The sequence below is a fragment of the Erythrolamprus reginae genome, chromosome 12 (genome assembly GCF_031021105.1).
Source record: "Erythrolamprus reginae isolate rEryReg1 chromosome 12, rEryReg1.hap1, whole genome shotgun sequence".
NCBI lineage: Eukaryota > Metazoa > Chordata > Lepidosauria > Squamata > Dipsadidae > Erythrolamprus > Erythrolamprus reginae.
Genome location: NC_091961.1, coordinates 2,757,572 through 2,770,409, shown reverse-complemented (window position 1 = coordinate 2,770,409; position 12,838 = coordinate 2,757,572). Strand labels below are relative to the sequence as shown.

The following is a 12,838-nucleotide window of genomic DNA, read 5'->3' as shown; positions in this document are numbered from 1 at the left end:
CCCTCCGCAGGAACAGTCAAATTACAAAATGGGTGTTTCGACATGTGTGTAGTACTTATTCCCTCTGCTGTTTTATGGCTGTGTTGATTACTATTAGACCCTTTGGAGTTTCTCTCCATCCGACAGTAAGGCTGGAAGAAGATTATGGAAGGTTGCAGGATTGTCTGTTTCACAATGGGCGGTAGCAGGTCTCTGTTTTTATGCTGTTAGATTGAAGAGAATGTGGATGGAAAAGAAGGCACTCACTTGAGGGCAGGTGTAACACAGTGACTTCATCAGGCTATTTCCTTTCCTTTGTTTGAAGAGGATGTGATGCTTGCAGGTCTATCCTTACCTTTACGATTATCTTTTTATTAATTAATTAATTTATTAATCAGATTTGTATGCCACCCCTCTGCGCAGACTCGGGGCGGCTCACAGCAATAATAATACAATGTAAACAAATCTAATATTTAAGTTAATTTAAAACCCCAATTTAGAAACCAATCATACATACCAGCATACCATACATAAATTTTATAAGCCTAGGGGGAGGGAAAGTATCAATTCCCCCATGCCTGACGACAGAGGTGGGTTTTAAGAAGCTTACGAAAGGCTAGGAGGGTGGGGGCAACTCTGATATCTGGGGGGAGTTGGTTCCAAAGGGTCGGGGCCGCCACAGAGAAGGCTCTTCCCCTGGGTCCCACCAAACGACATTGTTTAGTTGACGGAACCCGGAGAAGGCCAACTCTGTGGGACCTAACTTTGGTCGCTGGGATTCGTGCGGCAGAAGGCGGTCCTGGAGATATTCTGGTCCGGTGCCATGAAGGGCTTTATAGGTCATAACCAACACTTTGAATTGTGACCGGAAACTGATCGTCAACCAATGCAGACTGCGGAGTGTTGGTGTGACATGGGCATACCTTGGGAAGCCCATGACTGCTCTTGCAGCTGCATTCTGCACGATCTGAAGTTTCCGAACATTTTTCAAAGGTAGCCCCATGTAGAGAGCATTACAATAGTCAAGCCTCGAGGTGATGAGGGCATGAGTGACTGTGAGCAGTGACTCCCGGTCCAGATAGGGCCGCAACTGGTGCACCAGGCGAACCTGGGCAAACGCCCCCCTCGCCACAGCTGAAAGATGTTGTTCTAATGTGAGCTGTGGATCGAGGAGGACGCCCAAGTTGCGGACCCTCTCTGAGGGGGGTCAATGATTCTCCCCCCAGGGTAATGGACGGACAGATGGAATTGTCCTTGGGAGGCAAAACCCACAGCCACTCCGTCTTATCAGGGTTGAGTTTGAGTCTGTTGACACCCATCCAGACCCCAACAGCCTCCAGGCACCGGCACATCACTTCCACTGCTTCGCTGACTGGATTGCTGATTCAGTATGTGAATTGCACTTTGGTTGCTGTGTGTGCGTGTGTTTGAGGCAGCTCCAGGATCATGGCCATTGCCCACTTGTTGGTCAGGGTAGTGGAATGCAGAGATGACTGCAGCCATGTACTTACACAAAAGTAAATTGCAAACTTTGAAGGAATTAAGCTTCCCAGACACATATTGACAAAATAGCCATGCAATTCTGTAGCTTCACTGAGGAATCTAGTCAATATGGTCAGTAGCAAGGCTTGATGTGAGCTTCAGTTTAAATCACGGCCAATAAAAGAACAGAATCACATTGTGATTTGATGTTCAGTTTAAACCAGACAGTACTATAAAATGTATTTTAAAAATACTAACCTATCCACTCTGTTTCTTTGTCCCCACCTTTCACTTTATGGCATTTGTCATTACTTTGGATATTTTATATCTGTTTGTTCAGACTGAAGTCCCAGGTTTAGAAATTAATTTTTCTTTCCTTGTCATTGCCAAAGGGAAGCTCAGAACCGAGTTACTGTCAGCCGTAAAGTTGTTTTTGAAATGGTTGTTCTTTATGTGATGGAACATGTTCATTGAACCAATAATAAAGGCTTTTTACAGAAATAAGAAATGTTTTCCTCTTCTTGTTTGGCACAAGAAAAGCCAGTGCATGATAACAACATGAATCTTTGTTACAGCCAGAGTTAATTTCAAAAATTCGTAGATCAATTCTGAAATCTTGGGGGATGTTCCAATCTTCAGGCACACACACACGCGCGCCTTAAGAACTGTGCTGTTTTGGTGTCTTTTAGGAGTTGCCAGGCATTGGAAATTTATTGTGGAAAGTAAAAACAATAAATACTCATCCATTGGCATGTAGTAGTGAAATGACTAGTGTTGGTATAAGGCAAGTGGCAACTATCCTTTTGTCAATGAGGGTTGGTGATATTTATATAGATTCAGTAGCATTTAGACTTATATACCGCTTCACAGTGCTTTACAGCCCTCTCTAAGCAGTTTACAGAGAGTCAGCCTATTGCCCCCAACAATCTGGGTCCCCATTTTACTGATCTTGGAAGGATGGAAGGCTGAGTCAACCTTGAGGCTACTGAGATTCGATCTGCCAAACTGCTGGCAGTTGGTGATCAGCAGAAGTAGCTTGCAGTACTGCACTCTAACCACTGCACCACCGAGGCCCTAGTAAAATAGAGCTCCATTCAAGCTCCATTCAGGTAGAATGGAGCTGATTTAAGTGGCTGCTTTGATTGTGTTGTTGCTGCCATGGGGTGTGAGGTAGAGATGGATAATGGATAATGATGATGACAACAGTTATGATGATGGATCTTTAAACATTGTAAGCTGCCTAGAACCACCTATGTGTGAGTTGCGCGGCTGTATAAATTTATATAGAAACACACGCACGGGAAGGAAGGAAGGAAGGAAGGAAGGAAGGAAGGAAGGAAGGAAGGAAGGATTCTGCAGTGAAGTAGATGTATTCAGGGTATTGTGGATTAATAGATTAATCCATGGATCTTCTTCAGTGGAACTTTTTTGATAGTCAATGTTGTTCATTTTATAGGGAAAAAATGCTAGTGAACCCAGTGACAAAAACCAGTAATAAATACTAAGCAGTTGTTTGTTTGTTTTTACCATTTGAAGTTGATATTGTTTCCATCCCATGGTGCAGCAGCTATGAGTTGTTTCTGCTGCATTGTTACATTATGGTGTTTGTTATGTATAACACCTGTTTTATTGCATGTTTTATTTATTTACCTGGCTATCATCCGGCAAATTACTTGAATCCCAAGTAATTTAAAAATACATTCATAACAATTGTTTTCACCCTGAAATAGCAGTTGAAGTGATGACAAGAAACCCCATTTGTTTGTTAACATTTCTAAGATAGAGGAACTTGAAAGTGCCGTGAGATATGGGATTTAAGAATGCCATCTTCAGTGGTGAAGAATTCACCATCTTTCAATGCCATGCTTTTAGAAGCAGCCTTAAAAAGCAGAGGTATTCAACCTTAGCAATTTTAAAATGGGTGGACCTCAATCTCAGAATTTCTGGGAGTCGAAGTCCACCAATTTTAAAGTGGCCAAAATTGGACATTGCTGCATTAAAAATTGAAGAACAATGAGCCTAAGTCTAACCTACTGAACATGGAGATGCGTTGAACTACAACTTTTGTCATCCAGCTTCACACTCCCTGGTGGGAATGATAGAGGTTGTAGTCAGGCCCATCTGGAGGTTGAGTAATGTTATGCATAGGCTGACCGCTAAGTGTAATTTTAATGCCTGCCCTGCAGAGTTGTAGTTTAACTCTCTGGAGGGCATTTGATAAAAGGGCTAGTGGAATGAATTAAGCTTTACCTTTGGTTTGATTCAAGAACTGAAGCAAAAAAGGAAATGCTTGACTTGTGAGGTTGCAGTTATTTATGAACTTACTCAGTCAAGTACCATTCTCTCTCATGTTTTTTTTTTTCAAAGTACACGGACTCTCAAAAGAATGCCTCGTAGCCACTTCTGAAGCTCTGGACCTGATGTCAAAATCGAGTGGCACTTTCTGTATCCTGCAGCTGTAGATAAAAAAAGCAAAACAAGGGACTGATCTTAAAACCGTTGCCTGCTAAAAGGATTCTGCTGTTTCCAAGGGTACAGTTGGCCAAGGACAGAGCACAGTTGATTGTCAGAGCGTTTTGAGATGTATGATACTTTTAATCTGGAGATGTTAAAAGGGGGGGGGGGGGGGGTTGTTCATTTGAAGAAGAAAAAAACACCATCAAATCACCAGCTCCACACGAGCTGCCATAAAGACCCCTGTGATTATGAATGGAGGGCCAATCTGAGGAAGTTTAGCTTGGGATCTATCTATCTATCTATCTATCTATCTATCTATCTATCTATCTATCTATCTATCTATCTATCTATCTAATATATCTATCTATCTATCTATCTATCTATCTATCTATCTATCTATCTATCTATCTATCTATCAGATTTGTATGCCGCCCCTTTGCTCACAACACAATAAAAACAGTTCATGACAAATCTAATAATTTACAATTTAAAATATTTAAAAACCCCATTATTAAACAGACATACATACAAGCATACCATATATAAATTGTATAGGCCCAGGGGAGATATCTCAGTTCCCCCCATGCCTGACGACAAAGGTGAGTTTTGAGGAGTTTACAAAAGGCAAGGAGGGTAGGGGCAGTTGTAATCTCTGGGGGGAGCTGGTTCCAGAGAGTCGGGGCCGCCACAGAGAAGGCTCTTCCCCTGGGGCCCGCCAACCGACATTGTTTAGTTGACGGGACCTGGAGAAGGCCCACTCTGTGGGACCTAATCGGCCGCTGGGATTCGTGCGGCATAAGGCCGTCTCGGAGATATCCTGGTCCGGGATATTTTCACTGCCACTCTTCTCAACCCGTCTCCACTATAATATTCTGCGCTAATAGTCATTCAAGGGTAGGAGAATTAGGAATATGTTTTCCTAAGACCTGATATGAAGGAGGATGCCTCCAAGGCTAAATTACTACTGAGGAAGAGCAATATCTAGAAGGGAGAAATGGTACACCTGCCCTCGTGGAGTAGCTTTCTACTCCCTCCCTACCTGTGCTCTGAGAACATAAAAGCAAATCTGCCTCCAGGTACTTACAGTGTGTAAACATGAGTGCCTGTCTGTTGTTGTTTTTTAAAAAAACCGGGTGCCCAGGCTGTCATTGCTCTCTCTCCTCTCCTTCTGTTGTTTGCCCAAAGCAGTTAAAAGAAAGCAGAAGGATGGAAATGGAACCAATGCAGTCAATTGCATAATGTGGAAAGGACCTCTTATTTCCCCCCCCTGCAAGGAGGATTTGACATTCCGGTCTGCATCTGGACTTAGAAAATCCCAAAATAGACGAAATGAGCTCTTGCGCCTTGGAGAAGGAGCGAGGTTGCCGGCTGCTACCCCCTTGTGTACATCCCTGTGTGTTTTTGTGTTAAACCTTCCCTTCCATAAATTGTTCTCTTTTCGGTGCTTTGCTATGGGAACAGTTTTAAGTCTTCCCTTCTGTCAAGCAAGTGGACTTCCCAGACAGCTTTTGTGTTCTGCGCTGAGAAGCTGGCAACCCTTAAATCAGTCTCACTCCCCCCCTTCTCACCCCCACCCACCCCAGTCTCAGACTCTTCCCTTCCCTTCTTCCCTCCTCCCATTTTCCCTCCGGCTCTGCTGACATTACATCCATAGATGTGCTTGAAAGGGAAACAGCAGAGAGAGAAAGTTGAATGTCTGCCAGACACTCTTGCTGCTGTCCCTTGTCTCCCCCCCCCCCCCCCAATCCCAGGTCTTCAGTTGTATACATTTATTTCTTTCCTCCCTGTCTCCAGATTTCTTTGTGCCTATCTATATCACCAGGGATTCAAAAGATTAGTCTCCCCCACAGCCTCCTTGCCTACTCTCTGTAATTACACCTATCCTAACTGCATTCAATACACCTTCTTTTGGAAAGTACTACTGCTGATTGCATTGGTAAAACCGTTTCTTTATTATTTGGTGACTCTCTTAAGCAGAGGTCCCCAAACTTGGTAACTTTTTTGTGGACTTCAACTCCCAGAATTCTCCAGCCAGCTATGCTGGCTGGAGAATTCTGGGAGTTGAAGTCCACAAGTCTTAAAGTTGGCCAAGTTTGAAGACCTTTGCTCTTAAGGATGCCAACTAGAAGAAAGCTTTTACACTCTCTCTCAAAAAAACCCGTTTTTCTTACCCTCTTCTGTGAGTCTTTCCCTATTTGTCCTTCAGAGTTGCTCATTTGTTGCTTAGCTAACCAGAAGAGGTGAGAAAAGAGTCCAGGGAGGTGATATAAAAAAGTGAGATGGGAGGCAGATGTTTTGATTTGACCTTTTCCAAGAATTTCTCAACTCTTCCAAAAAAGTTTTTAATTTTTTTTACAAAAGAAAAGACATGTTTACACATTGCTGCCTTTTCCTACTAGGAGTAAGCGGAAATAATCTGTTGGTGGTTAGAGTCCTTCCTTCCTGGCTGTACAATGATGCACCCCCTTGCATCTTTTAAACATTTCATTCTGATCTTCCTGTATGTTTAGTTTGGTGAAATGCGCCCTAGGCATCAGATTGAACACCTAGAACAGTGATTTTCAACCTTTTTTGAGCCGTGGCACATTTTTTACATTTACAAAACCCCTGGGCACATTGAGGGAGGGGGGCGGCTAAAAAAAGTTTGGACAAAAAAAATCTCTCTCTCTTCCTCCCTTTCACTCTATTTTTCTCTCCCTCCCTCTTTCTCTCCCTACCTTCCTCTGTTTTTCTCTCTCTCTCCATCCCTCTTTCTTTCTCTCTTCCTTCCTTCCTCTCTTTTTTGCTCTTTTTCTCTCTCCCGCCTTCCCTCCCTCTCTCTCTCTCTCTTTCTCTCTCTCTTGCTTTCTTTCTCTCTCTTGTTCTCTTTCTCTCTTTCTCTCTTGATTTCTTTCTCTCTTTCTTTCTCTCTCTCTCTTTCTTTCTCTCTTTCTCTCTCTCTCTCTTGCTTTCTCTCTCTCTCTTTCTCTCTCTCATGCTTTCTTTCTCTTGTTCTCTTTCTCTCTCTCTCTCTTGCTTTCTCTCTCTCTCTCTTTCTCTCTCTCATGCTTTCTTTCTCTTGTTCTCTTTCTCTCTCTCTCTTGCTTTCTTTCTCTCTCTCTCTCTTGCTTTCTTTCTCTCTCTCTCTCTCTTGCTTTCTCTCTTTCTTTCTCTCTCTCTTGTTCTCTTTCTCTCTCTGAGCTTCGCGGCACACCTGACCATGTCTCACGGCACACTAGTGTGCCGCGGCACACTGGTTGAAAAACACTGACCTAGAAGAAGGGGAGAGTTTAGTTTTGGTTTGAATCAAGCTGGATTAGTTTCATTACTGGTTAGTATCTTCGTTAGAAATCCATTGAGATTGACCAAGAGAAGAAATGATAATTTAAAAAATTATGGAATGCGCCGAGATGAATATGTTAAATGAAAAAATTAGAAGGGAAAAAGAAAACGGATTATTATAGAGTTTGGGATAAATTCTACAATTGGTTAAAACAAAGAAATAGCTAATTAAGTGAATTAAAATGCAAGGTTCAAAAGATCAATGATTGATATGTTTATCTTTTTAATTGGAATTAGATTTTTCTATTTCTTTTCTTCTTTTCTTTTTTCCTTTTTTGAATTTTTCTTTTCTTATGAAATGTACAGTATTTACAGTAGATATAGACAAAAATGTTCTCAATTTATACAGCTCCGTATGTGCTTCCGGTGAAAATTGTGATGTAAATCATCCCGGATGTGTGTGTGTGTTTTATGTTTGTGTGTTTTTATGAGCTTTGTTTTAAATTTTTTTTTAAAAAAAAATTAAAATAAATCCATTGAGATTGGTTGGATGGGTTGTGTTGAGATCTTGCATTCCCCAGACCTGAGAATAGGGAAAGGTGTGAGGCACATCTAGAACCAGCACATAGACATCTCAACACGTAATACTGTCCTAGTATTAAATCAGGAGTCCCCAAACTTGGCAACTTTAAGACTTGTGGACTTCAACTCCCAGAATTCTCCAGCCAGCAATGCCGGCTGGAGAATTCTAGGACTTGAAGCCCACAATTCTTAAAGTTGCTAAGTTTGAAGACCTCTGTATTAATTAATAAGTTTTGTTTGTGGGATCAAAATCTCCAGCAAAAAATGGGCATGGTGCATTCCATCTCTACTTTGCAGCTAAAATTGCTTTTTGAAGGAACCACCCTCCTTGTCAGATGATTTCCTGATCAATCCAGTTATAGTGGGGCGAGATATAATGATGATAACATCAAGAGACTGCTTGCTATGGCTGATGTAAAGTGCTAAGAGCATGTGGTTTATAGCAAACCAACAAGAGATAAGCCTTTCCCGTCGTTTTATTGTTTCAATTTTGTTGAAACAGCATTTTATTATTTCCCCATCCTCAGTAAACTTGAAATTTCCAGGTGACCAAATTAGCAAGGATGGGAAGAATTAGTGCCCTATACACAGTAGCCTACAGGTAGCCCTCAAGCCACATCCCCATGAACACGTGATCGAAATCCAGTTGTTTGGCAGCTGACTTACATTTATGTCCCAGGGTCATGTGATCCCCTTTCCCACCTTCTAACCAGCAAAGAAGCCGGATTCACTTAACAGCGATGTTACTTCTGCCGCATGAATCCCAGTGTCCGATTAGGTCCCACAGAGTCGGCCTTTTCCAGGTCCCATCAACTAGACAATGTCACTTGGCGGGGCCTAGGGGAAGAGCCTTCTCTGTGGGGACCCCGGCCCTCTGGAGTCAGCTCCCCCCGGAGATTCATACTGCGCCACCCTGCTCGCCTTCTGCAAAAATCTGAAAAAGGATGTGTGGTATGTTCGTGGTTTGAATCTGAAAGAATGTGGTAGCCTCGCTATGTTGGACTCTGAATTTTATTTTCCTTGAATTCTGATTGAAGCCAGCCTGACAGAGTGATTTTTAGTGTCATAGTCTTTTTAGAATGGTTTTAGATCAGTTATTTATATTAATTGGATTTTAGATGCATTATTGTATATTGTTTTTTGATATGTTGTGAGCCATCTCAAGTCCACGGAGAGGGGCGGCATACAAGTCCAATGAATGAATGAATGAATGAATGAAATTAAATAAATAAAATTAAATAAATAAATACTAACTTAACACCTGCAATGGTTCACTTACCTGTGGCAAGAAAGGTGGTAAAATGTGTGTGGGGGGGAGACCCACTTAACAAATGTTTCACTTAGCAGTATAAATTCTGGGCTCATTTGGGGTCCTTTAATTCAAGGGCCCCCTGCATAATGATCTTGACAGATATCGACTGACTTTGTCCTCTCAAGCCACTGACCTGAATCCTGGCTGGGTCATGTGGGCCTAAAGGAGCATCCATTCTTCAGCCACCTTCTCCTTTGGACCAAGGTGCCAAAATCACCTTTTATTGCCCCCCCATACACAGAGCGCCTTGGATTTAGCTTCCTTTCAACAACTCTTGTGTTCATTGTCAGGTGCTTTGACTTTGAAAGGGAGAAGCAATCCGAGAACCCCCAAGTTCTTCCATCCCTCTCGCCTGATGTGAACGCCAGGATTCTGCACTGTGGCATCTTGCAAACAACGTGCTAATTAACGAAAGCTTGTGTTCTCTTCCTCTCTCCTCTCCCCCCTCTCCCTCGCCTTGCAGCCAGTTGCTGAACCCATCCCAATCTGCAGTTTCTGCCTTGGTACAAAAGAACAAAACCGAGAAAAGAAAGCCGAGGAGCTCATCTCCTGTGCTGATTGCGGCAATAGCGGTAGGTGACTTTCCGTGTAAAAATTTCGGGCACTGAGGTTTGTTGGCGCTGGTGATGATCCATCTGTTCATCTGGTTGGAAACACACACACACAGACACACACACAGAGGGCCTTTGTATTACCGTAGGCCTGATTGCGAGTAAATATTTTCTAGAGGTAAATGGGAATAATTAGAACGTCCTCGCACTACCATCAGGCTCTCCTCTGCACCGATTGCTAGGCGATTCTGTATAAGGCCCCAGAGGTCAGCCCTGGTTTAGCTGCAGTAATTCCCAGCTATTCAGGGGTTTCCATTTGAGTTTCAATGGAGAACGTGCAAGACTCTTGTCAGCGGGCACTGTTTTAATCCAGGTGCTTCCCCTCTTCGTCCTTGTTGCTCACAGTCTAGGAGGGAGAGTTGATAAAACACAGCTCTTACTTTGACATAAGGCCATTCATTCAAGGACTGGGCACCGAACGAATGGTAGGTAGAACCGGTCCTCCTAGTTCTTTACGTCTCAGCATTCTCACAGTCGGGTGATTTGGGTGCTTGTCAATCAGTTCACACATAGGACTGCTTATGAACACCTGAACACTGTTGGCAGTTCTGTGTTAGCAAAAACTTCAGAAGAGAAGGATTTAGGGGTCGTGATTTCCGACAGTCTCAAAACGGGTCAGGCGGTAGGGAAAGCGGGTCGAGAAGAATTAGTACAAAAAAATTAAAAGAGCTAAACAAAATTACTTTGAAAATGCCAACAAGCCAGGTAGATGGCTGGCATATAAATTAAGAAAAGGAAGAAAAATTTATAAACCAATTAGAGGATGAGGGGAAAGATAAAAGTAACATTGGAAGAGAAAAAAGACATGCTCAAAAAAAATAAAAATAAAGGGGACACTTAAACAACACAATAGAACTCTAAGTCAATCAAACATCTGTGAAATCAAACTGTCCACTTTGGAAGCAACACTGACAATCAATTTCACATGCAGTTGTGCACATACCACTTTGTACAGAACAAAGTATTCAATGAGAATATTGCATTCATTCAGATCTAGGATGTGTTCTTTTGAGTGTTCCCTTTATTTATTTATTTTTGAGCAGTATAAAAAAGAGGAAGTACCATAGAAGGACATTCCAAAGTACCTGCGACAAACAGAATTAACATCAATATCAGAAATAGGAAAAAATATACTGGATGAAGAAATAACAGCAACCGAATTAGAGAAAGCAATACAAAATACTGATAGATTTTGTCCTAGGCAAAATAAAAGGGCGGCTTCCTTCATTCCCACCTGTGAAGTAGACATAATAACGACATGGCCACCACACAGAAGTGCTGAAATCGCACCATCAGCCAGAAAGGGTGGATGATGGGCTAAAACGACAACTGCTTGGATAGCAGACAGTCCTCAACTTACAGAAGTTCACCTATCGGACCGTTCAAAGTCACACAGCGACTTGTGACCATTTCGGCATTCCCCGTAGTCACGTGATCAGAATTTAGATACTGGGCCACTGATTCATATTCATGACAGTTGCAATGTCCTGGGATCCTGTGATCTCTTTTTTTTCCTGACAGAGTCAGTGGGAGAAGCCAAGTTCACTTTACAGCCATGTTGCTAACTTGACAGCCCTCAGTTGTGTATTGAATTTAGATACACATTTACCACAGAAACAAAATATAAAGCTTCCTCAAAACAGGTGACATATCTTTCCTTTACGAGCAGTGTTTTTATTGTTCTTGCTTAAAAATGCAATACAGATGAAAACGGAGATAAATTTGAGTTGTATGTGTTACATGAATGATACTTTAAAACCATGTATGAATCACAGACCTGTTGAAGTCATTTTTGGGCTCAGCCAACCACAAAAATCTTTTAGGACTCAAATTTTCCCCATGAAACTGAAATAAAGTTCTTGGACAAAAAAAACAACCCGTTTCCTTTTGAAAACACAGCCTGCGAAAGGATGCAAAGTGCCGAGAATGTGTTTTGAATTCTTTTGACAAACCAGGAGCCTACTGTAGAAGCCAAGAGTGAACTTTGCTAGAACCTGTAACCTCACTTTTACTAAACGTTGCTGTTTTTCCCTTGGCATCATGGAAATTCCTTTCGTATCCCTGGCACCTACAGGTCATCCATCTTGCTTGAAGTTCTCCCCAGAATTAACCGTTCGGGTGAAGGCCTTACGATGGCAGTGCATTGAGTGCAAAACCTGCAGTTCCTGTCGAGACCAGGGAAAAAATGCTGTGAGTATCTAAGATGCTGGGTCAGAGCTCTGGAATTTATATCAGACGGCAATAGCACTCAGACTTATATGCCACTTCACAGTGCTTCACAGCCCTCTGATCAGTTCACAGCCTCTTGTCTCCCCCCCCTCCCCAAATAATCCAGGTCCTCATTTTACTGACCTTGGAAGGCTGAATCGACCTTGAGCTAATCAGAATCAAACTGTTGACAGTTGGCAGAGTCAGCCTCCAATACTGCAATTTAATCATAAGGAGGGAGGGAGGAAAGGGAGGGAAGGGAGGGAGGAAGGAAAGAAAGAAAGAAAGAAAGGAATAAATAAAATAGCACTTATATACTGTTTCATGGTGCTCTAAAGCAGTGTTTCCCAACCTTTTTTGAGCCGCGGCACATTATTCATGTTTTCAAAATTCTAGGGAACACTGAAGGGGGGGGGGGGGGGCGGGGGGGCTAAAGAAAAGTTTGGACAAAAAAAATATCTCTTCCTCCATTTCACTCTATTTCTCCCTCCCTCTTTCTCTCTCTTCCTTCCTTCCCTTCTTTCTCTCCATCACTCTTTCTTTCTTTCTTCCTCTCTTTTTTGCTCTCTTTCACTCTCCCTCCTTCCCTCCCTCTATGTCTTTCCCTCTCCCTCCTTCCCCCCTTTCTTTCTCTCTCTCTCTTGCTTTCTTTCTCTCATTCTCTCTCCCCTCCTTTTTCTCTCTCTCTCTTTCTCTCTCGTTCACCACGCCAGCAACAGAGAGAAAAAGAAAGAGCGAGAGAGAGCCGGAGAGAGAGTGGAGTGCGCAGCAGCCATCAGCCTCCTCGCCCTCCCAGACGCCCCCAGCGCCCGGCCTCGCGCCGCCTCCCGTTAGCCCGGCCGAAAGCCACACAGTCCCGGACTCCCGGATCGCTCGCTTGTCCGGCGCTTTCCTGGGCAGATGGCTTTGCTGACCAGAGAAGCGAGCGATCCGGGAGTCCGGGACT

At 42.9% G+C, this 12,838-nt stretch overlaps 1 protein-coding gene across 1 annotated transcript in view; it reads left to right on the top strand.

Annotated features, from left to right (window-relative positions):
• Window positions 1–12,838, top strand: part of KAT6A (lysine acetyltransferase 6A) — a 76,488-nt gene that overhangs the window by 18,629 nt on the left and 45,021 nt on the right. Inside the window, exons 3-4 of the mRNA XM_070765847.1 lie at window positions 9,537–9,645; window positions 11,759–11,874. Coding sequence (XP_070621948.1) covers window positions 9,537–9,645; window positions 11,759–11,874 — 225 coding nt within the window. The remainder of the gene's footprint in view (window positions 1–9,536; window positions 9,646–11,758; window positions 11,875–12,838) is intronic.